The sequence below is a fragment of the Megalobrama amblycephala genome, linkage group LG22 (assembly GCF_018812025.1).
Source record: "Megalobrama amblycephala isolate DHTTF-2021 linkage group LG22, ASM1881202v1, whole genome shotgun sequence".
In the NCBI taxonomy this organism is placed as follows: Eukaryota; Metazoa; Chordata; class Actinopteri; order Cypriniformes; family Xenocyprididae; genus Megalobrama; species Megalobrama amblycephala.
In genome coordinates this window covers 12,665,597-12,692,074 of record NC_063065.1, presented here as the reverse complement: position 1 = coordinate 12,692,074, position 26,478 = coordinate 12,665,597, and the positions used below count along the sequence as shown (strand labels likewise).

At 37.4% G+C, this 26,478-nt stretch overlaps 2 protein-coding genes and 1 non-coding gene across 3 annotated transcripts in view; 1 reads left to right on the top strand and 2 right to left on the bottom strand.

Moving 5' to 3' along the window:
* pola1 (polymerase (DNA directed), alpha 1) overlaps window positions 1–23,006 on the bottom strand; it is a 58,995-nt gene extending 35,989 nt beyond the window's left edge. Inside the window, exons 1-26 of the mRNA XM_048173876.1 lie at window positions 22,817–23,006; window positions 21,771–21,895; window positions 21,602–21,698; window positions 21,440–21,520; window positions 21,224–21,339; window positions 20,961–21,023; window positions 20,738–20,839; window positions 20,002–20,149; window positions 19,774–19,924; window positions 19,501–19,676; window positions 19,181–19,293; window positions 18,983–19,096; window positions 18,820–18,894; window positions 18,570–18,708; window positions 18,279–18,433; window positions 18,022–18,106; window positions 17,171–17,232; window positions 16,973–17,062; window positions 16,750–16,866; window positions 16,486–16,661; window positions 16,230–16,359; window positions 14,991–15,110; window positions 14,796–14,892; window positions 14,589–14,713; window positions 13,258–13,404; window positions 12,197–12,319 (exon numbers count right to left, since the gene is read on the bottom strand). Coding sequence (XP_048029833.1) covers window positions 12,197–12,319; window positions 13,258–13,404; window positions 14,589–14,713; window positions 14,796–14,892; window positions 14,991–15,110; window positions 16,230–16,359; window positions 16,486–16,661; window positions 16,750–16,866; window positions 16,973–17,062; window positions 17,171–17,232; window positions 18,022–18,106; window positions 18,279–18,433; window positions 18,570–18,708; window positions 18,820–18,894; window positions 18,983–19,096; window positions 19,181–19,293; window positions 19,501–19,676; window positions 19,774–19,924; window positions 20,002–20,149; window positions 20,738–20,839; window positions 20,961–21,023; window positions 21,224–21,339; window positions 21,440–21,520; window positions 21,602–21,698; window positions 21,771–21,895; window positions 22,817–22,865 — 2,976 coding nt within the window. The 5' untranslated portion in view covers window positions 22,866–23,006. The remainder of the gene's footprint in view (window positions 1–12,196; window positions 12,320–13,257; window positions 13,405–14,588; window positions 14,714–14,795; window positions 14,893–14,990; window positions 15,111–16,229; window positions 16,360–16,485; window positions 16,662–16,749; window positions 16,867–16,972; window positions 17,063–17,170; window positions 17,233–18,021; window positions 18,107–18,278; window positions 18,434–18,569; window positions 18,709–18,819; window positions 18,895–18,982; window positions 19,097–19,180; window positions 19,294–19,500; window positions 19,677–19,773; window positions 19,925–20,001; window positions 20,150–20,737; window positions 20,840–20,960; window positions 21,024–21,223; window positions 21,340–21,439; window positions 21,521–21,601; window positions 21,699–21,770; window positions 21,896–22,816) is intronic.
* Window positions 23,007–23,629: 623 nt separating this feature from the next.
* trnar-ucu lies at window positions 23,630–23,719 on the bottom strand. The gene is given in 2 exon segments: window positions 23,630–23,665; window positions 23,683–23,719. It is a non-coding gene; the product is annotated as a tRNA-Arg (tRNA).
* Window positions 23,720–23,950: 231 nt separating this feature from the next.
* On the top strand, window positions 23,951–25,339 carry rrs1 (ribosome biogenesis regulator 1 homolog). Its single transcript, XM_048175024.1, has one exon. It carries the CDS (start codon window positions 24,002–24,004, stop codon window positions 25,049–25,051), a length of 1,050 nt encoding a protein of 349 aa, XP_048030981.1. The 5' UTR covers window positions 23,951–24,001; the 3' UTR covers window positions 25,052–25,339.
* Window positions 25,340–26,478: the final 1,139 nt, after the last annotated feature.

The following is a 26,478-nucleotide window of genomic DNA, read 5'->3' as shown; positions in this document are numbered from 1 at the left end:
CCATGGTGCTCTTTTGGGAAATGCAGGTTCAAACCCCAATTCGACTCCCATTGACTGTATTTGCATGTAATTTTTAATAAAATCCATATTGAAGCTCAAATAGAGGTTTAAAATTACTGAAACATTCCTGTAATTAAATTAACTATACAACAGTTCAAAAGTTGATTTTTTAAATGTTTTTGAAAGAAGTCTGTTATGCTCACCAGGACCGCATTTATTTGAACAAAATACAGTAAAAAAAGTAATATTGTGATTGTAATTTTTTTCACTGATTGCAAAACTGATTTTTCAGCAGCCATTAATCCAGTCTTCCGTGTGATCCTTCATAAATCATTCAAAATGTTTCTTATTATCATCAATGTTGAAAACAGCTGCGCGGTTTAATATTTTTGTGGAAATTGTGATCTCTTTATTCAGGATTCTCTGATGAATAGCAAGTTCAAAAGAATAGCTTTTATTCGAAATATAAATGTCTTTTAAAATAAATAAAAAAATAATCAAAATTTAAGTTGCAATGTCTCCTAACATCCACAGTTACTTCGTGTTTTGGATATGCACAGATAAAAAATTATTATATAATAATAATAGTGTATATTCCAATTAAGGATTTAATGTGACACAAATTTGAAAGGAAATTTAAATGCTCTCCAGGCATATACCCGATGTTGTGTTTGGAATTCTCAAAACCGGAATTTTTAGAATATGATCAAATTCTGATTTATAAAAAGATGATTCCTTTGCATGAAAATGCGGTAACACTTTACAATAAGGTTCATTAGTGAAAAATGAAAACTAATGAAAACTTAAATGAAATAATAATGAACTGCGCTTCTACAGCATTTATTAATCTTTGTTAATGTTAATTTCAACATTTACTAATACATTCTTAATCTTGTTAATATTAGTTAATGCACTGTGAAGTAACATGAACCAACAACAAACTGCTGTATTTTCATTAACTAATGTTAACGAAGATTAGTAAAAACAGTAACAAATGTATTGCTCATGGTTAGTTCATGTTAGTTAATACTTTAACTAATGTTTAACTAATGAACCTTATTGTAAAGTGTTACCAAAAACACTTAAATTTTCACATTATTTCCTGTCACCTCTTTACTTTCGAACTGAATCAAATTGGAGAGGCCCCAAAAAGTATTAAAGAAAGAAGACAAACCTATCCTCCAAACCCACTGCAGACAGTGACAGGTAGACAGAGAGACTGTACATATCTGAAGTGTCATGATAACAGTTACTGTTTACTCAGGGTGTCCAGCCTTAAACATACACCGCACAGCCGCTGTGCCGGCATGCAGGGTGACCTCTATGGGAGAGAGACTCGGACAGGTGGGGGGGGGTCGGTAGGGGAATAAGGGGCGCTAATCTGAGGCCTCAAAGAGACAGGGACACACTGCAGCCTGTCAACAGCAATCGAGCAAGACACTAGGATTCATGCCCCCCAGCACACACACATCATAGCCAAACCCAAGCCCCCGGAGGGACAAGGACGAGGCTATTTCAGAACATGGGAAGCTCCACTCCTTGAAACTGGAGCAGGACTTAAGCATGCTTTATGAGGTGTAACATGCCTCCCAGAGGGAAGTAGGAGGTCAGGTCTGAGTAATAACAAAATAGCTGTCGGCATTAACCAACATAGCCAAGGTCACCCCAAAACACACAAACACGCACCTAATTAAGCAGGATTAAACATCTCTTTTGTGCGGTTTGCTGTTGGCGTGTCTTCCGTTTTTGCATTCTCAAAACTAGTGTTGTCAAAAGTACCAGCTTCGGTACCAAGTTTAAAAAAAAAAAAAAAAATTGACAATAACAGTATTTCCCCCTAGCATTTTGAACGCTCAAAATCATCACATTTTTAAAAATTCAAATTTCGATCTTGTTGGTAGTTTTGACAACACCACTCAAAACTGGTTCACTTGATTAAAACTAGAATTGTCAAGTGAAAAAATGCAAGTACCTGCCAGTGCAAAAGTCACTGCCAAGGTGTTGCTATGTGGATTCTAAGGTGTTTTAAACAATGTTAAGGGTGTTTTGGGTGGCTGTTGGTTTGCCAAGTCAAAAGAGCCCATATCTGAAGGTGCTGTCGCATTAGCGACATTTCTGTGAAATTACGCGGTCAAAAATTGTCCAGTGTCAATAGTGTAGTGATTCATGAAGCACAGCTCACACAGACGTCACTTTCAAACCAAGCAGTTTATGTTGGAAAATTCAGCAAATTTGCATGAATTCTTAACTTTAGCGCACTGAATTAAAAAAAAAAAACGATTTTAATCGATTCTCATTTTGAAGAACGGATATCGGTTCTTAAATCCCAAGAATTGATCTTTCAGTCTATGCTGAAACTTTAGCGCACTCGAACTCTGTAGCACGTCTTTCATCCAATAAATCGCAATAAGCTTTGTGTTTTGTTACTTCTGATATGAAACAAAGTCTCAGCTTTCAAAATCTTGTCAATTTTATAAAGGAAATTCCAACAATAAAGACTGTTTTGGCACTCTTTAATGTTGCACGTCAGAACATATAGCACTTTCAGTTAGAGCTAAGTGGCAGCACGAAGGGTTATTAGGGTTAATACTTAGTGCTAAGGGTTTGTTCAAATCCGTAACCTCAAGTATGAGCAACATTTGCGATATTTGAACCACTAATAAAGCCCGATACAACTAGGTGAACTCTAGGTGGCATCACAAAGACTTCACAGAAGGCTGAGATAGCTCTAGTCATCAGACTCTGCTCCGCACCCGGCTCTCCAGCGGTACCCTTAGAGCCCACAAATAAATTGCTACACCATCTGTCTCTGTGTGTGAGAGTGTTTCTGACCTTGAGCAGGTGTGAGTTTACTTCACAGGGAGCCATAAAGTTACAGCCACTTAGCAATGCAACTGTACACAGTTTATTTAGATCAACTGTTAGCGCTGACGCAGTCAGATATTAACTAAGAGTTCGAAAAAGACCAGCAAAAAGGAAATAAATAAAGAGGCTACAGTGATGAGTTAGCTCATGTTTGTATAGGTTTCCACGGCCACTGTACTGTATGTCAGTGTATTAGGACAACAGAAACAGGTTTGGGGGGGGGGGGGGGCTGAAAGACAAGTCATTTGACTATGCTTCAGAAATAAGAGCGGGGACAGCTCATCTTAAAACGCAAGCCGACCAACACATCTGAGAGTAAACATACAGAAGGCACAGAGCCTCAAACATCGGAGTCCAGCAACTGTTCGGTTAAAACAATTTACAGTCAAGCAAAAAACATTTTCCAATTGCATCAAAATCTATGAAACCCCAACACATGAAAATAAAGCCACTCTGGTCTGAACAGGTTTACAAGATAATTGACACTTAACTACATACTATATTAAGTGAATATTATCTTTTAAAATATTTAAGTCAAAAATCTAATTCAGTCTTTATGCTGATTAAATAAGTATCAATTTCTAAAAAAAAAAAATAAAAATAAAAAATCATAAAAAAAATTTCTGACCCCAAACTTCTGAAGAGTATTGCATTTGTTTTATGTGCTAGTGTTGTCAAAAGTACTGACTTCGATTCCAAGTCGGTATTGAATTTTTAAAAATGTTGAGCGCTGTTGAGCAGATTCACAAACACCTCTGATTGGCCATCGTGTTCACGTGCTCATCAGATATGTCTGTGATTGGCTACAATGATCAACGCACGGGAGCGTTTGAAAGCACACAAAAGTGTTTAAATTTGAAAGCGGAGTGTTTGAAAGCAGGCGTCTATCAGCAGACCGGTCCTAGACGCCTGCTTTCAAATGTTCCCGCGTATATCTGGTGCAAGCGCTTTGTTAAGAGTGTCACTGATGTCTATTTACAACATGTTTTTGAAGCGTTGGTCATTGTAGCCAATCACAGACATATCTGATGAGCGCGTGAACACAATGGCCAATCAGAGGCGTTTTACGAATCCACTCAACAGCACTCAAAGCGTCACATTTTTTAAATTTCAGTACCGAAGTCGGTACTTTTGACGACATTATTATGTGCAAGATGCAATATAAAGACTTATTTAACATTGGTTTATTTTGGTCACGACTCATCATTCAATTTAAACTCCAAGCTCTCCAATTTGTAAAAATGTCACTTTTTTTGGGCCATTGCGCTGTCCTTAAAGAGCAGTGCTGGAAATACTAAACACACAGACAGCACTAACTCTTCTGTAAATTTCGACATTCTGTACTTTTGTCCAGCGGGACTACAGTGCCCCATTTAGCCTTTTCTCAGCTCCCTGTCTAACTGCGGGCAGAAGTGACAAAAGTGGACTGTAATTACAAGGCTCAGTGAATTAGCGGCTGTGTTGGAGCAAAAGCCGCCCGTTAGTAAGACAGAAAAAGGGGACCGGACCCTCTCCGTCACATGCCTGGGGACACATCTGGAGCGTGACAGGATAAAGAGTCAGCAGAGGGTCATTATGGAGCCTACCATCAGATCACTAATGCCTCTGTCACACACACATCTGAGCAAAAACGCCTGACTAATTGTTCTTTGATGCATCAGTAAATACTCTATTTTTTCACTTAGTTGCTTCTTAAACATTAATGAACTGCATTTGCTCTCCATTTAAATGCCCAATAATGTAACATGTGAAAGACAACATGGCATCAGTAAATAACAAATATTATTAAAGCCTAATTTTAATTTGCTAATTACATCCTGATGGATTAAATGAAGTCTCAGCCAACATTAATATTCAATTCAACAGTTTAAACTGGAAATACGTCACTTTGCCAAATTTAAAGTCGTTCTAAATGCCTCTTACTCCAAATTGACTCCAATAAGCACTTAATGGAGGGTGATACCAAGCAGTGCATCATAAAGTTAAAATGGTATTAAAATACCACCAATGAACTGAAGCAACTGGCTCAAATTGCGGTGATTGACAGGACAGGAGTGTTTGGCCCAGTTTACACATAAGGCCCTCCATCTTTTTGCCCCAATCGACAGGCCTGTCATTAACACGTTCATTTATCTCTTCCCAACCATTTCAAGCGGCTGGTGGAATGGTTATGGAGAAAAACCGAAGTCTACGGCTGCTCTCGTAAACAGATCATTCCTCCTGCCCCATGGTGCCATTTGCTCACCCGGGGCATCTGGCCTTCTGTTGGCTTCGGTGCACATCATAGCAGGCATTTTAAGCCCCAGAGCGGTACAGAAACCTTGTAAAAGAAAGTATCTGGTGACGATTGTTTTGAAAAGCGTCCTGCTGAAAAGCATTTTGAGGATGACAGTCCTCTGCCTGAAATAGCAACAACCACACAGCACTGTCAGGGTGAAATACGTCCGCTGTCATCTCTCTATCCTCTGCCCAGAGGATCTACAACACACACACACACACAGGCAGATTTAAACCACAGTGGGACGCGCAAAAATGAATCGCCCTCATAGCATGCAAACACATCTTTTAGGTAGACGGCCACATAACAAAGTCACCTCTCTGGCAATGTGCAAATCATGATCCAAAGGATGTAACAACAGCAAACTCACAAAGACAACAGTAAAATGACAGTCATTTCTAAAGACATTTACACAACACAGGTGTGCACATATTCTGCGTAGGCCGTGTGGAAGTAAATGGGGCAGATCACATTGAGTCTGAGCTCTATGGGGTAAAATATCGCTGCAAATCCGCTCTCTGATTTAATACGACCGCCTGAAATCACTTTAGCCAGCAGCTTGGCATTTAGAACTGGAGGTAAAAATATCTCACTAAAAAGAACGCCGCGTCCCCTTTCCAAACCCCAACATAATACCTCTGATCAATATTTCCCAACAAAATTTATTAGATCTTGTTTCTAAATTATGAGCTTGAGCTGACACCTACATTGACACACTAATGCACTCTATTTTCTCATACTGAACAAATAATCTCAACACGGGTAACAAGACCTTTATATCCATGGGGCCAGTGTGAGAACATTTCGGGCTAGATGACAGCAGGCTTATTATAGTTAACTAAAACCATAAAGAAAAAATAAATAAATATATAAAACTGCACTTCAACTTTATTTTAACTTGATGTACAAAAATTACTAAAACAAAGTAACAAAAACTATACAGACACATAAAAAAAAAAACAATCACACAAAAAATAACTAAAACTGTAAATAAAATTAAAATGCAAACCAAAAATATATTAAAAAAATTATTTCAAAACATTAATTAAAGACTATAATAGTATCTCAATGATACTAAAATAACACTTGTTTACAGTACTGTGGCAAGGGCTACCTAACTTTTGGTGGGATAATTGTAGAAATAATATCCATCAATATTGGATACTTAATTGTCCCAATACTTCCCAATTTTTACATGTAGATTACCTTAGCAGTCATCTAATGTTCACATAAAGCTAATCTTTAAAAGACACTAATATCTTAACATGGGTAAATGTAATCTGTAGCAAATCTTAAAATAAATATATCCATTTTTCACACTGTGCATTAAAATATTTTGATGCATAAATTCACTTGTAGTAAAAGGATTGTTTTAGTTTTTAGCATTTTATTTTATGGTCCCACTTTATACTAGGTAGCCTTTACTACATACTAAGATAAAAAAAAAAAAGAAAAGAAAAAAAGTACAACGTACTTATATTGCAAAACACTTTTGCTGCTATTGAGGTGGGATACGGGTAAGGTTAGGGACAGGTTTGGTGTATGGTTGGGTTTAAGGGTGGGTTAAGTTGTATAGGAAGGGTCAACAGTGTAATTATAATTGCAAATACATAAATTAATTACAGATGTAATTCATACGATGCAGATGCAGGTATTTTTTAAATATAAGTACAATGTAAAAACATGTATGTACACAATAAGTGCATTGTATCAAATGATTAAATTTAAGTACATACGCTGTAAACAAGAAGTGTTGGTTTACCTTAAAGTTACCTGGTTGCCTTAAAATTTTGGGTTCATTGAAATTAAAACTTTGAGTTAATACAATGAAGGCGATTGATTTAAATCAACAAACTCAAAATATGTTATCTGCACCACATTAATTATCTAAGTTGATTTGACAAGAAAAAATGTTCTGATAACAAATCATGAAAATATTTTTTACAGTGTAGTAGTTAAGGCCACCTAATATGAAGTGGGACCCATTTTATTTATACAAAATATTGACTTAATATTAGCAGTTAATAGGTTACCAGGCATAACATCTGAATAATTATTGGCTAGTAAAAAAACAACTCTCTCAAACCTCTCAATTGTTAAAATTCAGAATTTGAAAGACTAAACATTAAAAACTAAAATAGCAACAATTACTATTACTATTATTATTATTTCATAAATGGGAATTTTAGGGGGATAATGGATGCAGTCTTTATATTTTTTCTAGTTAATACCTTCATTCGAATGGACTCAGAACCAACAAGCTGTTCTGCTTTATTCCCAAAGGAGGCTGCAGTGTAATTCAACACTATGTTCTAGTTTACTGAACTACATCACTGGAAAATTTAGTGACACCTCAACACATGTGGGGCGACACTATTCTTTCCACTTATTCATTAACAACAGTAATACCGGTCTCTCAGAGAAAGATTACATAAGAGCTAAACCACAGCGTTTCAGTAAGCCGAATGGGGAAAATGACAGCAATCGTGCGTTGTTAAATTAAAAAGCACAACATTAAAAGAGTCCGAAGGGATTAGTTAAGAATAACACATCACTCACGATGCCAGCCTAAATTAAAAGGTGCAAAGCTCTTGAGAGAACTTGTGCGAAGAACGTGAAGCTACGCGAGGCCGACTGCATCTCGCACCCAAATCCAAAAATATTCTTTGGGCCCTGTGACTATTTGTTAAGTCCAGTCATATCAGGAGCAAATCCCCAACCAAAGACCACAGGGTCAAACGGTGCGTGCAACAATGACTACAGAGGGGGAGGAGGGCACTTACATCTTATTCTGGGAAGGTTAAAAACGACCTTTGTAATTCAGACAACTGGACATGTCGTCTGAGAGAGCAGCAAGGAAACAATGTTTACTCAGATGACACCTAACTCAACCTCCCCGTCACCATGACAGTCCATCTCATCTCACCAACAGCCGCTCGAGATCTGAGAAATTCACGGCACAAGGGCATGCCATCCGTGACAGCATAATACATTTTGTTTTACCTTTTTGAACTCGTCTAAACTAGGTAAAGAGGAGTCCGGGGGCAGGCGGCAAGGTGGGGTGAGAGGTCAGGCTAACTAACGTTCCAGAACCATCAGCAGTCCGTAGCGACAGAAGTTGTAAACATCACTCGATTAACCCCAGACCTAAACCCCCTCCCCAGCCCCACAGCTGAAGCTCCGCTTTTCACACTGGCTGCCGCACAAAGAGCTGAAAATAAAATTTAGGCACATCAATCAGGACGGACCCCTCAGCATGAAACCCTAAACGCCTATTCCATGGCATACATTTCATACCAGGGGAGTACAGGGTTCGCACCAGAACAAATGTTTCCCTGGAAAGGTCAAGGGCCACAGAACGTCACTTTACAAGTGCTAGTAAAGGCTAAACGCACATGGCTCTTGCTAACTGGCCAACAGGGGGATTTCCCCAAATCGCCACACAGTAAAATGTGCCAAGAAACACTGGCTTCTGTCAGTTTTGGTAAAATGCCACTCTGCATTCAAAACAAATCTGTAGTCAAGTATTACGACAGAAATATGAACCACTTTGTTGTGTCTGATCTTGATTTGTCTCTATAGATTACAAGCAAAAAAATAATAAAAATTAATAAAACATTATTATATTTTTCACAAACTCAAATGCGGTGCAGTGGTGTTGAGGTTTGCAAAAAAAAGCTGCTAAGGGACCTGCGGAAATTTTCAGAGAATAAAAATTATTTAAAATGTTTTTAAAGCTGCAGTCCGCGATTTTTCCTCTTTGTCGCCATCTCTTGTTTGAAACCTGCGATTGCAGTCATATGCGGAACAGTTATCTGTACGTGCGTTGTGCCTTGGCACAGCTCATCAGTGCGGATGAATCTAATGTTTGCTGTCAGTCACCGCACCGGTGTGGATACTGAACTTCAGAATCACAGATTCTATGTCTTGAAAGTTGACCAAAATAAGAATTTTCACTGGAAAATATCATCTGCACAAGTAAGTAACATGTTTGCCACTTTTGTTCTGACCAACTGAGGAAAAAAGCATTAGGCCTACAATAAATCACGCTGCCAATGATGATTAAATCCAACGATCGCTTAGCTCAGATCACGCCAAACCGAGCAAATTATTATTACTGTTATACTTTGTTCTCAAATCGTTAATGTTAACAACATCAGCATTGCGTGACTGTGTATTTATGTATATTAGTGTTACCTGTAGATTTCAATTTCTGTATCCGCTCCACAGTCCAAAGTCTTTTGCTTTTTGACTATGAGTGAATCTCCAGTTGTCACTGATGATTGTCATTTGGATCTTTCTGGATTAAAATCCGCCATCAAAATGATAAGTTTAATTATTTCAGCTGCTGTGAGAACAGGCTATAAATGATCCGCTACAAGCAGCATCCTCACGTGACAAAACCGACTAGCCTGGACGGGACGGGACTTTGTTTACAGACGTGACGTAATGACGCAATGACGAACTGCTGCATGCTCAAATTTCCCGCGGAAATCCACCATGTCGCTCTTATTATAAAACATTACAAGCTTACCGTTGTGAATCGAGCTAAGATAATGAGATTGTTTTGAACACTGGCTGGTTATGTACTTGCTCAAAAATTGATTTTGGATAATTTTTAACCAATAAAAAAAGTTACAGACTGCAGCTTTAAGGTACGCAATAAGCTACTGTGAAATATTATTAAAAATTTAATTTAGAAATCACTTGCTTTGATTTGATCCTCAAGGGACAACCAATGTTGAAAACCGTTGTGATGCTTAATTTTTTTTTTCCTCAGAATTTTCTGATGAATAGAAAGTGCAAAAGAACAGCATTTATTTGAAAAACATTAGACTTACATACATTAATGAATAGAAAGATAGACTAAGTAGTTTCTCCTTGCCATTATTTTCTGTAAAACTGCTTCGAAAAATGTTTGTGAAAAGCACCACAAATAATTTTGAAATTAACTAAAAATGTTTCTGTGGGTTTATAAACCTTACTTTATTAAAAATTTAACATACTACAATAAAAAAAAAAAAAAAACACCTTTCTCATACAATATAAATTGGGTTTTACACGTGGAAATACATATCGCTATCGTTATAATTAGGAAGAGGGTCCCTCACAAGAGCATCATCACATTTAAAACAAAATAAAATAAAATAAAATAAATAAAAACAGTTGAAACCTTAAGAAATCTACCCTATTCCTTCACTCAAGCCAACCAGCAAATAAAGCCCAAAACTTTCTCCCTTGCGGCACCCACTTGACAACACCTGCTGGCTGAATTTACACCCCTGAGGCAGGTTAGCACTAAGCTAGCTTCTCAGAAAGCATTAGTTAACTCTATTAAAAGCAGAGCGCCTGTAATTCTTATCCCAAAACAATGATGGTGCAGACAGCAGACCATCCATCAGAATATGAGGCCAGGGCAGCATCTGACAGGATTTAGTGTCTGACGATCGTAAAACCCAATTGTCAAATTAGATAATGGTTACGATCTGCGTTCTACGTGTCTGGCACCAACCAAAGACACGTAAAAGAAACTTGCCTCTTTGACTTCTTGCCCACTTAAAAGTTTGAAACGGCACATAGTGCACTGAATTCCTTGGGCGCTGGTGCCAAACAGCCGTCATCTCCATCACAGCTCTGAGAACCTGCATATTTCAACAAGCTGAGAATCACCGGGGGCTTGTCCAGATCCCCTTACCGTAGGCCAATCAGGAAAGACGAGAAGCTCAGGAGGGCATCCGAATGGGAGCATCTTTAGCGCCATGGAAAAAATGACATCCACAACACCAAAGCCTATCGCTAACACGGTTCTCAACAGATAAAGAAACCACTCAATCAAAATATAAATGGCAACTGAATACATGAGCATTCAAATTACGCCACTAATGTCAGGGTCAACGTAACACAAGCGAGTATTTGTTGCCCCCCCACCCCACCCCCCCCCCTTTCCATTTCCTATTGATTTCTAACAAAGCATCTTAGCGTATAGTTCGGCACCACACTGGTTGACAGTGGAGAATATGTATCACAATAAGACTAATCAAAGTAATTAGGGTTGTTGAGTCAAGCTGGGCTTGCTGACATGTAGAATCGCATATTAATATTGGCGGACTCCAGTGAAGTGGTTTCAGCACTGCAAAATTGAATCCTCGTATGCAGAAATCAACGTCACAAGCTTTCCTTTTTCATTGAATTTATTGGGTTTTTTTTGTAGCAAACGAGGCATACAGAGGCAGTAAAAACCTGCGTGTAGAATGCTGGGGGGGCTAATGCAAAGAGATTGTAATTACTGGTTCCCCCCCACATTTCAAACAATGCCCCACACCGCCCAGCGGCAATGTGGAAGAAGGGAGAGGGGCATGAACGTGAATGTGTCGCCGTTTGTATTGCTACATCCCAGTGGGCTTTCAAAGTCTGGTCTCATTAAACTCAAGAGCAGGTAGCCAGCAATCATGCCAAGGAGGTGGCATAAAAGGAACAAGAGATCAAGTCAAATTGGTTAAAGCACAAAAGAGAACAGAGGCTCATGATGAAAGAGTGATACCAGAGCCAGAGGCCTGAAGAGCAGCTTGCGCGCAGACACGGGGATGGCTGAGTTTAGACTGCCCTCTAGTGGCAGGAACTGAGCATGGTGCCAACGGTTTATGAATGGTAATGTAATACACTACCAGTTTTAAGTTTGGAAACATTATTTTTAATGTTTTTGAAGGAAGTCTCTTATGCTCATTAAGGCTGCATTTATTTCATAATAAATACAGAAAAAACAATATTGTGAAATATTACAATTTAAAATTATGGTTGTCTATTTTAATATACTTTAAAATATAATTTATTCCTGTGATGTAGTTCTTCGTTACTTTCCCCCAGATATCCCGTTTGAATCAGATTCAGCACATAATTGCAAAAATCATAATCAAATATTTCCCTTGATATCTTAACTGCTGAATGAAAGCCTCTAGTTGCTCAATGCTGCAAAAAACATGTTAAACAAAAACCTTTCATGGAGTACAGTAGATCTAAACAGTATAATAAATATAGTAGTGTGTTGTTACATACCTCTCTTCCTTTATGAGTGACCAATGCTGCCAAAGGCTTGGCATAAAAGCGACTGAAGGAAAAGCCAAGGCATCCGTACATGCTGTTAGCTGTCAGCTTTAGGGCCTTCTGCCTGATATCATACTATGAGAGGAGATTCATCAAGGCTTAAATGCATTTACTTCAGTGTTTTAAAAACAAACAAAAAAAAATGATATTGACAAAGAGCACTTAAAGGATTAGTCCACTTTTAAATACACTTTTCCTGATAAATTTACTCATCCCCATGTCATCCAAGATGTTCATGTCTTTCGTTCTTCAGTCGAAAAGAAATGAAGGTTTTTGAGGAAAACATTCCAGGATTTTTCTCCATATAGTGTATTTCAATGGCTACCAACAGGTTGAAGGTCCAAATTGCAGTTTCAGTGCAGCTTCAAAGGGCTTTAAATGATACCAGACAAGGAATAAGGGTCTTATCTAGCGAAACGATCGGTCATTTTCGTATGAGTACAACCGTTTTATGCTTTATAAACAAAATATCGCCTTGAACGTACTTTCCGTTTCCGCATTCTTCAAAATGCTTACGCTGTATGTCCTTCGCCTTCCCTATTCAACTTATGGAAAAAAACGAAACTGGCGCCACATTCGTTCCGTAAGTAGAATAGGGAAGGCGTAGGACATTCAGCGTTCAAGGCGATATTTTGTTTATAAAGCATAAAACGGTTGTACTTTCTTCAAAAATGACCGATCGTTTCACTAGATAAGACCCTTATTCCTTGTCTGGTATCGTTTAAAGCCCTTGAAGCTGCACTAAAACGGCAATTTGGACCTTCAACCTGTTGGTAGCCATTGAAATCCACTATATGGAGAAAAATCCTGGAATGTTTTCCTCAAAAACCTTCATTTCTTTTCGACTGACGAAAGAAAGACAAACATCTTGGATGACATGGGGGTGAGTAAATTTATCAGGAAAAGTGTATTTAAAAGTGGACTAATCTTTTAACATGACTCTTGACATGCAAGGAGGTCAAATTGTTATCAATACAGAAAGGCATTCAAGTCTTTCCTGGGATTGTATATACCTGCATGTACAGGTCAGGGTTAAGGTCCGCTTGCTTCATTAGCTGTTTGACCTGTCGTCGACGCTCCACCAGTTTTCGAATTTCTTTGGGAAGAATGCCCATCTCCAGACTCTGATCCGGCAGCTCGGGAATCTCATCTTCATCCTCCTGTAATCATGGAAATTTAGTGCATGCGCAAAATACTAGGGGTGTGACGAGATCTCGTGGCACGAGGCGCGCGAGACTAAACTGTGACGAGATTTCTCGTCGAGGCGAAAAGTAGTCTCGTGATGTTGCCATGACAGAGTGTTAGGATGATTAGGAAAGAATATGCCACCGCTACGTTTACATTTTGCCTCCACTGTCGTTTTGCTTTGTATTTAAATAAAAAAAAACATTTAATTCAGTTGGATAACGGTCGCCGCCGCTCCATATTTACAGAGTACGCGCGACCGTTTAAAAGTGAAAGTAAACGCGCGCGCGCATTCAAACGTGATTTCAATACCCCGCATTTTGAAAGCGGCTCACTGATGAATACAGATATCTCTCAATATGAAAGCTATTTTAGGCTGGGCAGTGTAGTTGTAACCATCTCTCAGCTCTGTATCAAAGAAAAATTTGGTCTTATTTGATCTTTGAATATTGAGAGAGTGCGATTATGGTTGCACTTATTGTAAAGTGTTACCATAAAAATGAATAACAGTTTTCTCTTCTTATTATTTACTAGTACAAACAATAAGGTTTCATTTGTTAACATTAGTTAATGCACTGTGAACTATCATGAACTAACAATGAATGACTATTTTTATCAACTAACAAAGATTAATAAATACTGTAGCAAATATATTGCTTGTTGTTAGTTGATGTTGGTTAATACATTAATGTTAATAAATGAGACCTTATTGTAAAGTATTACCATTTTTATTTATACTGTTTTTATTTCTATGATCAGTTTGTGGAGAGGAGTTCAGTTAGGAGGTCAAAAGCTGTAGAAGCTCATAATTCATGTACAGTAAGATCTGAAGAGACTGAAATCATACAGGAGGGAAGTCAGTCAGTTGAGTTAGTGGCAAAACCTTTTACATTACTTGAGTATTGTTGTCTTTTACTGCATATGATAATTCAGTCTCAGAAAGTAGAACTGAAATGACATTCATTACAAAATGATTAGTTAAAACATTTCAAATACACCTGCAGAATATTTTTTCTAGTCATGTATTTCGCCATCTTGTCTCGTCTCGTGAACTCAATCTCGAGTCTCGTCTCGTCTCGTGAGATACTGGTCTCGTCACACCCCTACAAAATACATAAACATACCCTATACAGGCACAGCCGGCCGTCCCCCAACGCACCTCAGTTTTCTTGCGTGCGTTGGTTGCTCCTCTCTCAACGGTAGTAAAACAGATGTTGAACTCCTGAATGATGGAGGGGTACAAGCTGTTGAAGTCCAACAGCAGAATGAACTTATCATAGAAACCTGGTGGCAGAAGATAGAATAGATGATTTGGGTGACAAACATAACCATAACAAGTCAGATGCACAAAGACACAATGACTCACCAACTTTTGGGTCCAGCACCAAACCTCCAGCATAAGCCGCCTTCTTCCTTGTTTTGTTGGATTTGCCTTTCCCTGGTTCAACATCATCCTCCTCAGCCTAAGAACAGAATTAAAAGACGAAAAAGTATTGAAACAGAATCAATTAAGACTAAAATGGTCTGACAACTGCAATAATGGGGGAAAAATATCTAATACCAGATCTTGCTGTGGCTTCTTGAAGAACTTCTTGTCTGGAACAATGAAGTTCCTCTCATGGAAAGCATGGAGCAGTAAGTACTCATTTCTTTCAGAGCGTCCACCCATCAAAGTACGAGACTGCGGGAGAACAAGAGTGCTGAATGATGAGCGAGCAAAAGAAAAGCATGAATTACATGCATCATTTGATATTGCACTGAATTGGCCTAATAAAACAATAAATATAATCAATACATACAAAAAATGGCAGAGCTAGTGAAAATCTAAACCACTAGTCTAATAAATAAATAATAATAATGTATAACATCTTTAAATAAAATACAGCTTAAAGTGATTGATTCACATGTCGGAATATATAAATAATATATAAATAAAATATTTGGCAAATAAACCAGAACGTAGACATTAGCCCCGTTTCCACCGCAGGAACTTTACCCAGGAACTAGGGACTTTGGGCTGGTACTCGGTGTGTTTCCACCGCAGGACCCAGGAACTAAAAAAAGTTCCGGGTAAAATTTCCCCCTCAGAAAAGTCCCTGATGGCGAGGTGGTACTTTTTCAAAGTTCAGGAACTTTCGGGGGTGGGACTAGGACATGCTGAACATGCTGATTGGTCGGATTCACGCCGCATTTGATTGGTCGGATTCACGCCGCATTTGATTGGTCAACTCCACGCAGCAGTAAATTCCATAATAAAATTCTTCACACCTCTGGATAATTTTGATTGATTGTTTTCTTGCACGTTCGTCCCAGCCATCTCAAGGTCGATGTCGGCAATTGCTGATAAGACACGTTGTCTCATTTTTCTCATACGCTTTACTATCAGTGCTCGTCTGTTTTCTGCCGTTTGGTTCATTATTTCTTTAGTAAACCAATACACCATGAGCAGAAGCAGCATTCCTTGAATCTCCTCCATACTGCTTTTTCTGTCGCACAAGAATGATTACGGTCCGTCACTGACAGGAAGAAACAGTTGCGCGCAGTACTACGTCACCGGACAAATTAGCCTAATCTTCACGGTACTTTAGACCGCGTGGAAACGCAGAAGGCAACAGGTCTGGGGGGGACAAAAAGTTCCTGGGAGAAAAGTTCCTGGTACAATTGTTCTGGGTAATTTCGGTGGAAACGCGGCTATTTATGTATCTTATACTGACTATATATCAAACAAGAAACACCATGCTAGAATGTGGTTACCATAGGTGTAGTAAAAAGTGGAATTTTTATTATAATGGTATCTTACCATGACGTTACCGGCAATGTTAGTGATCTGCATTGCCAGAGGCAGCACATTCAGCTCACACATGATTTGCAGAATCAGTTTAGCATCCATCCAGGTGAGCTCCAAAAGGTAGAGTAAGTGCGGGGAATCACTATTGAAAAAGGAGAGAAAGCAACGGATGGAAAAATTAAAACACTGATGCAATAATAGGAAACATTCTCATGTTTGAAGAATCCGAAGCAAGGACTCAAATGTGACCGCACAGGTGCCAGCTAACCTGTAGAAGTTCCTGATGTTCTCTGGTGGCACCACAATCCTCTCTGTCTTTAAGATCTGAGCAGCCAGCTCAGTCAGATGATAACTCTTACACCTGATCAGCTCTTTGGCAGAGATCTCAACATCACAGACCAGGCGTCCACAAGTGGCGCTCTTCTCAGCAAAGCCACTGCGACCCTGAGATTAAAAAAAAAGATGAACAAATGGATTAAAACATTGCTTGCTTGACAAAACAATAATCTGATATGACTTCAAGTCTTCTCACCCCCAATTTGGGCATGTTGGCTCTTCTCAGACGGCCGATCTTTGACCAGTGAGGCACTTTGCACACATTGATCCTCTGCAGGAGCACTTCAAGGTCAAAACCAAAGATGTCATGGCCCTACAGCATCAGAAGGAGGATGCGGTCAAATTAGAAAAACAAAAAAACAATAATAAAACACATTTGCAATGTAGAAGACAAGCTTACTGCACGCATTCAAACTCACCACTAAGACATCCGGATCAATCTTATGCATCTTGGCCAAAAAGAAGCCCAAAAGCGCACGCTCTGTACCAGCGATCTCCACTATCCCATTCTGAGTCAAATCAACCGACAAAAGCAATGGGGTTTTATTGAACACATTATCATCTCATGTTTAAATCCAAAACAAAGCAAACTTCATCTGGGAGATAAGAACAATTACCTTTTTCCTGACCGCATCTTTAAAATCATATGGGAAGATACAGTCGTTGGGCTTGCTCACCACTGCAACAGAAAATAATTATTTATATAAGATGAAACAAGCTGTGATTTTTAAACAATGACAATAGTAAACAGTTTAATTTAAGCCTTATAACGCATAAAAAAAACCCCTGCAAATATTTTTGCACTCCGGGTCGCATTCAGTTTTGAACCAGTGGAATGCAAGCTTAAAACAGTCTAAATTTAACATTTACTTTTATATATATATATATATATATATATATATATATATATATATATATATATATATATATATATATATATATCTTTTTCTGACAAAAACAGCAACTTTTATTCTAGAATGTTTTGCAACAAAATATATTAATTTTACTTGAATAAACTTTCACTTTTATGATGCAAAATATTTTTTTCATGCTGCAATGGTTTATCAATAGATGGCAGCAGAGTTTTCAAACCTTCATTCCTTTTTTAAATTAAGATATTTGGTCTGTTTTGGGCTGTATTTTTATTTTATTTTTTAAGTTCATTTGATATGTCAAATTCATTTTGTTGCCCGTTTATAGCATATTCATGCATGCATTTTCATGTTTATCAGCAAAATTCAGTACTAAAAGTGTGTGAAAGAGGCTGTGTATTTTACAAATATATATTTTTGCAATCAAACTCATAGATGTATGAATTCAGAAATCTCTTCTGGCTCAATAATGATTTGAATGCATTATATGGGTTAAAACAATATATTCAGATGTTCATTGGAGAGTTTTAGATTTTTTGTTCTGTGTATTACTCTCACAAGCTCAAGCTATCAAGATGCAGAGTGGAGGAGCTTACCACAGAAATGGGTCTGGAAAGGGGGCCGTGGTGGAGCTTTGTCAAGAGGAAATTTATGATGAACGAGGGCAGCGAGGGATACAATCTGGTCAAGGTAAGACGCAAGAAGAAAAAGTGATAATTAACTATTTTAAAGCTATACAACTGCAGCTGAGCTACAACCTAATGTGTATGACTTAATATTTAGTTATTTTGAATCTCCTTCACTGCATCAGATACCTGCAGACAGTGTCAGAGGAATCAGATCCAGATTTTACCTCATTCTGGTGAGTCTTTGGGTTCTGCACAGTCTTGAGGCTTATGGACATGACAACCAGAGGAGGAGGTGGCAGGTCTTTAACTACTGAGATCAGGTCACTCTTCTGTGCAACAGCCTCCACCTTAGACCAGCTAATAGGCTGACTGCTCAACTCTAGAGGTGATGGCGAGAGTGGGCACAACTAATTATTACAATATTTGGATTATCAAGTGTTAACAAGTGCACATTTGTGTAGGAAATACAGAGAAATGGTATGTTTGTATGTTTTAAAAGAGAGACTCAATCTTACGAGGGGTCTTCACATCAAGCCAGCAAGGTCCCCGTATCTTCCTATTAAGAAGGAAGTGTTCCAAACTCGTGGTGTTGGTGCCAAACACATGGGAAAATGTTGAGCCCTTCAGCTCAGATGGCAATGAAGGAAGCTCGGCCTATAGAAACAGAATGTGCACATTACAAAAAACACCTCAGTCTCATTCTAGGAAGTTTCTATAAAATAGCCATGACAGTTTTGAGTGCATAAGTGAGAGACGTCAACTCACAGAGTATTTGACTTCAAGGTACTCGCACTTTGAGGGGATATCTGGGATCTCAAAAGCATAATTCTTGGACACCGGCTGTTGAAACAGGGGAAGCACATTTTATAAATGTCTATTTATAGTTTCCAAGGCACCGAAAGCAGAAATTATGGATAGCAGCAATTACCTTGGACTTAAATTTCATGATTTTGAACTTCTCAGAGAGACTGTTGAACTCCTGGTACACATCCATCATTCCTACTGCACTGTCCGTCTCCTCACCGGTTGCCAGATTCACTTTCTAAATCACATTAACACAAAAAAAAAAAGAATTAAAGATGCATATTTTTGTATCTGCATGTCGACTAAATAAGGTCAGTCTTACATGTTCTCGAGGAAGTAGATAGATCGTCCTCTCGATGTTCCTTACAGCAACACAACAGCTGACATGTGCTTTAGCTGACTCAATCCAGACCTTTCCAAACAGGTACACCACACCTTCACAGAAAAACAAGAAAAATGTACATAACCACCTTTTAGGGACATCAAATAATTATAATTATGTAGGAATAGGACATTTAAATTCGTAATTTGAAGTTTGATTTGATTATATAATAGTGAATTACAAGTCACAGAAAAGATCTAAAATCATTAGGATTTGTATACACATGTATTATGTAAAATCATGGAGGAGCAGATGCCCACCTGGTTGGCTATACTGGTCTTCAAAAGCATCCAACCAGTAAAAGCGGAAAACCATATCTCCATCAGGTCCCTCCACCAGCGGGAGTTGGGTAGAGTCCACCTGCACTTCCACAGGAGTCTCAATTGGATCCCCCTCCTCCATCTTCTCCCAACCCATGCCACCAACCAGTCCGGATCTGAGGAGAGCAAATAGGAAAGATATGGCTCTGTTCTCTGATCCTTAGTAGAGTAAGTATACTGCATTACTTCATAGCATGTGTGTTGCAGACATACATTAACATGTCATCCTGTGGCTCAGTCTTGGGCTCCACTTTAACAGTGGGTGTGATCTCAGGCTCTGCCTTCACTTTCACTGGCTCCTCCTCCAGGTTCTCTGCTTCCATGGGCTCATCAAAGTCCATATCATCAAACTCAATTGCATCTTCTAATAAACAGTTAAAAGCAATATATTTTTAAGATCTTGCACCCAAAGATTGAGGGAATGAAGGAGGTCACATATACCTTCAGGCTCCTCTGTCTTGGGCTCCTTTATCTGTGTGGTAGCTGGTTTACTAGGATAAATATGAGCAGAAGACCTGGGTGAAGGTTCAGCTGGAGGAACCCGCGTCACCACAGGTCTGGGCTTTGACACTTGGACTTCAGGTGACTCCTGAGAGATGGACAAATAGTTTGAATAGCGACTATTTAAGATGAACACTTTTCCTAATCAATGAAGTGTAACTTCCTATGTACACGAACATTCAAAAGTTTGGGGTAAGATTTTTTTTTTTTTATGTTTTTAAAAGATGTTTATGCTTACCAAAGCTGCATTTATTTGAGCAAAAATACAGTGATATTGTGGAATATCATTACAATTTAAAATAACCATTTTCTATATTAATACTGTATTTTAAAAAAATATATAGTTTATTCTTGTGATGCAAAGCTGAATTTTCAGCATCATTACTCCAGTCTTCAGTGTCACATGATCCTTCAGAATTCATTCTAATATGCTGATTTGGTGCTAAAGAAACATTTCTAATTATTATCAATGTTGAAAACACTCGTGCTAAAATACATTATAAATGTATTTTCTGTCACTTTTGATCAAATTAATGCATCAAGTATTATTTCTTGAAAAAAAAAAAAAAAAAATTAAATATATATGTACACAACTGACAGCAACCCGATGTATGAATCTTCAGTCTCACAAAATAAAAAAAAATAAATGTTGCCATTTTGAACAAGGGATAACTACCTTTGGCACCTGTGGTTTGACAGAAAATGGATTCATAGGGGATCCCAGTGTTTTCTTCTTCTTCAGAGTAATGATTGGTGGTGGAGTGAGCAAAACTGGCTTCTGTGAAACATTCAAATGGTCATGAGGTCATTTATGAACACTGTAGACTGAAAGCACCTACAGGATGTCTGTATTAAAAGTAATCAGCTATCTATTAATACAAAAGGTCATAAACATTCACCTCAGAATGCAGGTCCTGCAGAATATCTCCCAGCAAATCATCTTGAGACAAATCCACATGTTTCTACAATGCAAAACGTGGAAAAAGACAATTCTGTTCAAACTACAGACAAAATTACCTCTTTGACCAAATAATGACAGAACTTTCCTTCTTAGTTGAACTACTCCTTAGATATTTAAGTGCACATTAATTTAGTGAAATAGTTACATAAAAGTCATGGAAAAAATACCATACTGTGAACAAAGTGGCAAACTGACTCTTACCTCAGCAGGTTTCTTCACATTGCTATTCATGAACATGCTTTTAATGCTGTTGGGTTTACTGACAGACACTTTTTTCACATTCTTTTTCGAATCACCTCCCTTTCCACCTTGTTTACCTGTTTAAGAGAGAACAATAATAAACTGGTAAAGACAACTCAAAGAAAAATGATTAGTATTGTTAATCAGCAAAAAAGGAAAATAAAAGGCAACACTCACTTTTAGGGCCCTTCTCCAGTGCGTCATCATCCAATTCTTCATCAAAGATTTCTCTGCCATCCTCCACATAGCCTGTCCCATCTGACCCAGACAACAGACATTCAGCTGGTGCACTTTTAAACACTGAGTTTAGCAGGGAGAGATTATGAAACTTAAACTGACCGTCATCAATGATCCAATCATCATCCTGTCTCTCCCGCACCATTTTCGAGTACTGCTCTTCATCCACCTCCTCATACACACTGGTGAACTCCTCCACCTGATCACAAGACAATGTCAAAACACTGGAACAGCACAGATGACGTGTAGCAACAGCTGACATGCAACACACCTCATATTTAACCTTCTCTCCCTTCTTGGCTCGTTTAATTTGCTCTAAAGCCGACTTGCGCCCCACTTTCTCTTTTTTCTCCCGCCTGGAACGTGAGGTGGCAATGCCACACGTGTCGGACGCATCTATAGGACAAGGAAAAGTGGTTCAGTAAAATCATAAATCACACTGCATAGCAAACTGAAATGACAAGATGAGTGACACATGAAATGATGTGAGAATCTTTGAAGCATCAGTTAAAATGGGTGGATTATAAACAAATCCCTGTTATTTTCCATCAAACGAAGTCACTGAGTTACATCATACACTGTACAATGTCAGGTTATTATTGAAAATAAAAACAAATAAATTAAAGTATTATACATATTTATTATTGTTTTAATTTTAATTTAAAGAAATGTAATATGAAAACAGCAATAATATATTTATAATTAAAGATACAAATAAAATAATATTTTTTGGCACATACAAAAATATTTTATATTTATATTTTTCTGGTGGGACTAAAGCTGAGCGTAGGTTTAAAAAATAAAACCCAAACAAGAAATCACTAATTTTGCTGTTGTTATTATTATAAAAATGACTTATAATGGTCCAAGAAGCATAATTTCAATAAATATTATTTATTAAAAATATGTTAATGCAAATGTAAAAAAAAAAAAAAAAAAAAAAAAAAAATCCGCAGGCCATAGTATATTACACACAGGAAATGATTACAAATCCATCATTTGAATGAGTATTTATGTGTCAGGTAGGAAAGAGTAACGTTTAGGAACTGTTAATGAAGTGAGAAACATTTCTGTCAATGTCATTGACAAATAAACTTACATTCAAAGTCTGAAGCATCAAATTTACTCGAGAAAAGCATACTACACATAAAATATTTGCATAAACGTATATTTTATCGAATGGTGCAGGTAAATGAGTTTATTGTATTTAATATTATATTAGCGCTGTCAGAACAGTCGTCCAATAAGCTGCCTGTCTGAATAAATTACATTAATATTTTGAAAGCTAATAACACTAAGCACTGTAAACACGCTCACCACAATCTCCACCGTCCATGTCTTTATCAGAATTTGAAACAGGAGCCATTTATATAAATTAGTGCCTGATATGAGGTAGAATTTCGCCTTTTTTCAGAAGCGTCGAGCCAAAACAACAGATTCCGCGCCAAAGTGTCTTCCCGGGGAAACTCGAGCAGCGGATATGACGTTCTCAGCAGCCGTCCAATGAACTAGTTTAGTGATCCGTTCAGAAAAACCTGATTCAGTTTGTTTTTTAATACCAAGAAATATTTTTAATTAGAAAACATACTTATAATTCTAATATAAATTTAATATAATTTGTTATTTACCAAGATGTATATTTTTTTTCCATACAGTAGCCAGATAGAACAATAGAATTATTATTGTTATTTTGACTAATAACCACACAAATACAAAACACAATCAGTTTAACACACATGACAATAAAGCAATGCAAAAAAAAAAAAAAAAAAAAAAAAAAACACGAACTAAAGCGTTTTTACATTCGTTTCCCTTTAAAATTATTGGAAAATGACATTTTAGAGTATGTTTGTTATTGTTAATATATCTTTATTTCAAACTATAACCATATTCGTTTATTTACTGCATTTGTTATTTGTATTTTATTGTTCTTCAAAAGACGCTACATAATCTGAACATATTCACAAAGAAGTGATAATAGATTTAACATAAAACAAAGATGTTCGGTTCAGCTAAACGATTCCCACATTCTCGGAGTGAATCATTGATTCTTGTTTGGTTGAATCATATCTCCGAACACTCAGGTAACTTCTGGCAAATGGCCATTTTATCAGTTCTGAACACAAAATTCGACTCTGGTGGGACTCGAACCCACAACCTTTGAATGACCTCATTCGTCAATCTAGAAGTCCAATGCGCTATCCATTGCGCCACAGAGCCGATGGGACGTCCCGCTAGTTTGTCGGTACTCCTCCTAACTTCCGAAGTCTCAGTGCTTTATTTTGTCGCAATAATAGGTAGACACTAGGCTAATATATTACATTTATTATTTTTCTAAACCACATTTGTGTGTAAATCACGGTTACATTTATTTTACATATTTTTTTAAAAATATTAGAGTTTTTGAAAAAGTGAGTTTTGAAGTCCTTTATTTTGAAATATCATCCTTCCGCTTGCAGCAGCACATGTGAGAAAACCACGTTGTGTGTCATTAGAACCAAAATGGCTTCGTGCAGCATAGAAGACGTGCTCGCTAAAGCTGAGAGAGACGAAGCTGAAAAATTAAGGAGTATTACAGTAAACAAAGAGTTAGATCTCGAATTTGACCCGGGTAGTTTGCTTGCGTTTGACAAGAACCGGATAGATACTCGGGAATTTAAAGACAGCAAAGGGGAAGACTTTCTGCGCTCTTTAGCGAGAGATAACACACAACTTCTCATCAACGAGATATGGAAACTTCCAACAGAAAAGGTTGAAGAAGTAATCGTCGCCAAGCTACCAGATCCAACCACACCATTACCCAGGGAAAAGCCTGCACCCAAACCAAAGCCTCCTACAAAATGGGAGCAGTTTGCCAAGCTGAAGGGGATTCAGAAGAAAAAGAAGAACAACATGGTGTGGGATGAAGTTCACAAGGAATGGAAGAGGCGATGGGGATACAAACGTGCCAATGATGACACCAAGGAATGGTTGATAGAGGTCCCACAGACTGCAGATCCCAACGAGGACCAGTTTGCAAAAAGGAATAAAGCCAAGAAAGAGAGAGTGGCCAGGAATGAGTACAACAGGCTCAAGAACATCGCCAGAGCTCAGAAGATCAAGGTGCCTGGAACGGGGCTCGCGCCCACCGCTCGGCAGTCCAAATCAGAGCTGGCACAAGCTGTCAGTATTGCCAAGAAGTCCACCGCCTCTGTTGGTAAATTCCAGGAGAACCTGCCCAAGGAGAAAACTCCCAGAAACACTGGGAAAAAGAGAAAATTCCAGCCTCTTATTGGTGACTTCAGTAGTGAGAAGCAAAAACAGCTGGATTTACTGAAAGTTATGGATAGTAAGAAGCCACGACTTGACATAACGAAAGCTGTGAATAAGCAAATGAGGGAAGAGGACAAGGAATCGTCTCAAAAGAGTAAGAAAAGCTTTGGAAAGAAGGGACGGAAGGGAAACATGTCTGGTAAAGGAAAAGGAAAGGCTGGTGGAAAGGGAAAAGGTCCCAAGGGAAAAGGTCCCAAAGGCAAAGGACGGAAACCTCAGATGAAGCAAGGAAAGCGCTAAAAAAATCTACATCAGTGTGGACTATTACCGTAAAATCTTATATATATTTTGTGCACATGATGTCAACCTGTCATGTGTCAGATTAAATCATAACTTTAAGTGCCTTGGTGCTGGAGTTTCGATTCTGTACATTATGTGTTCAGATTTACCGTATTTATAAATGTCATGGATGACATTTATGCTGGACTGAAGATAATTGGACTGTTTTCTTGTTGTATGGTGTGATTTAATATTGCCACCTGTTATTCGTTTGTGATTTCACAATAAATTTAAATCTCTTATATGTCATATGTTCTTGGTTGAATCTTGCAAACATTTTATCAGAAAGATTTGTTTTCAGATATTAAAGATGTATTTTGCATAATACAATATGTGCTGTAATATAATAATAAATCTTTCTGCCTGGATACAATATTTTTAAAAATTAAATTGTAGACGGTACTACCATCTGATGCCAACAAATACTACTATTGTGTAAATAATTTGCAGTTTCAAATTTATTATTTCAATAAATAGAATGGACATGCTTGATTGTAATAAAGTACGAAACAAATTCATAAAATCAATTTTCTTTACAAATACAGTTTATTTGTGTGTGTGTATACACACTAGCAGTCAAAAGTTTGGAAACATTACTATTTTTAATGTTTTTGAACAAAGTCTCTTATGCTCATTAAGGCTATATTTATTTCATAATAAATACAGAAAAAACAAAAATATTGTGAAATATTATTACAATTTAAAATTATGGTTATATTATGGTATCTATTTTAATATACTTTAAAATATAATTTATTTCTGTGATGCAAAGCTGAATTTTCAGCATCATTACTCCAGTCTTCAGTGTCACATGATCCTTCAGAAATCATTGTAATATGCTGATTTATTATCAATGTTGAAAACAGTTGTGCTGCTTCATATCATTTTATAACCTGTGATACTTTTTCAGGATTCTTTGATGAATAAAAAGTTAAAAAAACTCTTAAAGAAATCTTTTGTAACAATATACACTACCGTTCAAAAGTTTGGGGTCAGTAATTTTTTTTCTTTCTTTTTTTTGAAAGAAATTAATGCTTCTATTCAGCACGGATGTGTTAAATTGATAAAAACATAGTAAAGATTTATATTGTTAAAAAAGATTTATATTTTGAATAAATTCTGTTCTGTTAACCTTTTATTCATCAATGAATCCTGAAAAAAGTATCACAGGTTCCAAAAAAAATATTAAGCAACACAACTTTTTTCAATATTGATAATAACTGTGTATCATATCAGCATATTAGAATAATTTCTGAAGGATGACACTGAAGACTGGAGTAATGATGCTGAAAATTCAGCTTTGCATCACAGAAATAAATTATATTTTGAAGTATATTAAAAAAGAAAACCATAATTTTAAATTTTAATAATATTTCACAATATTTTTG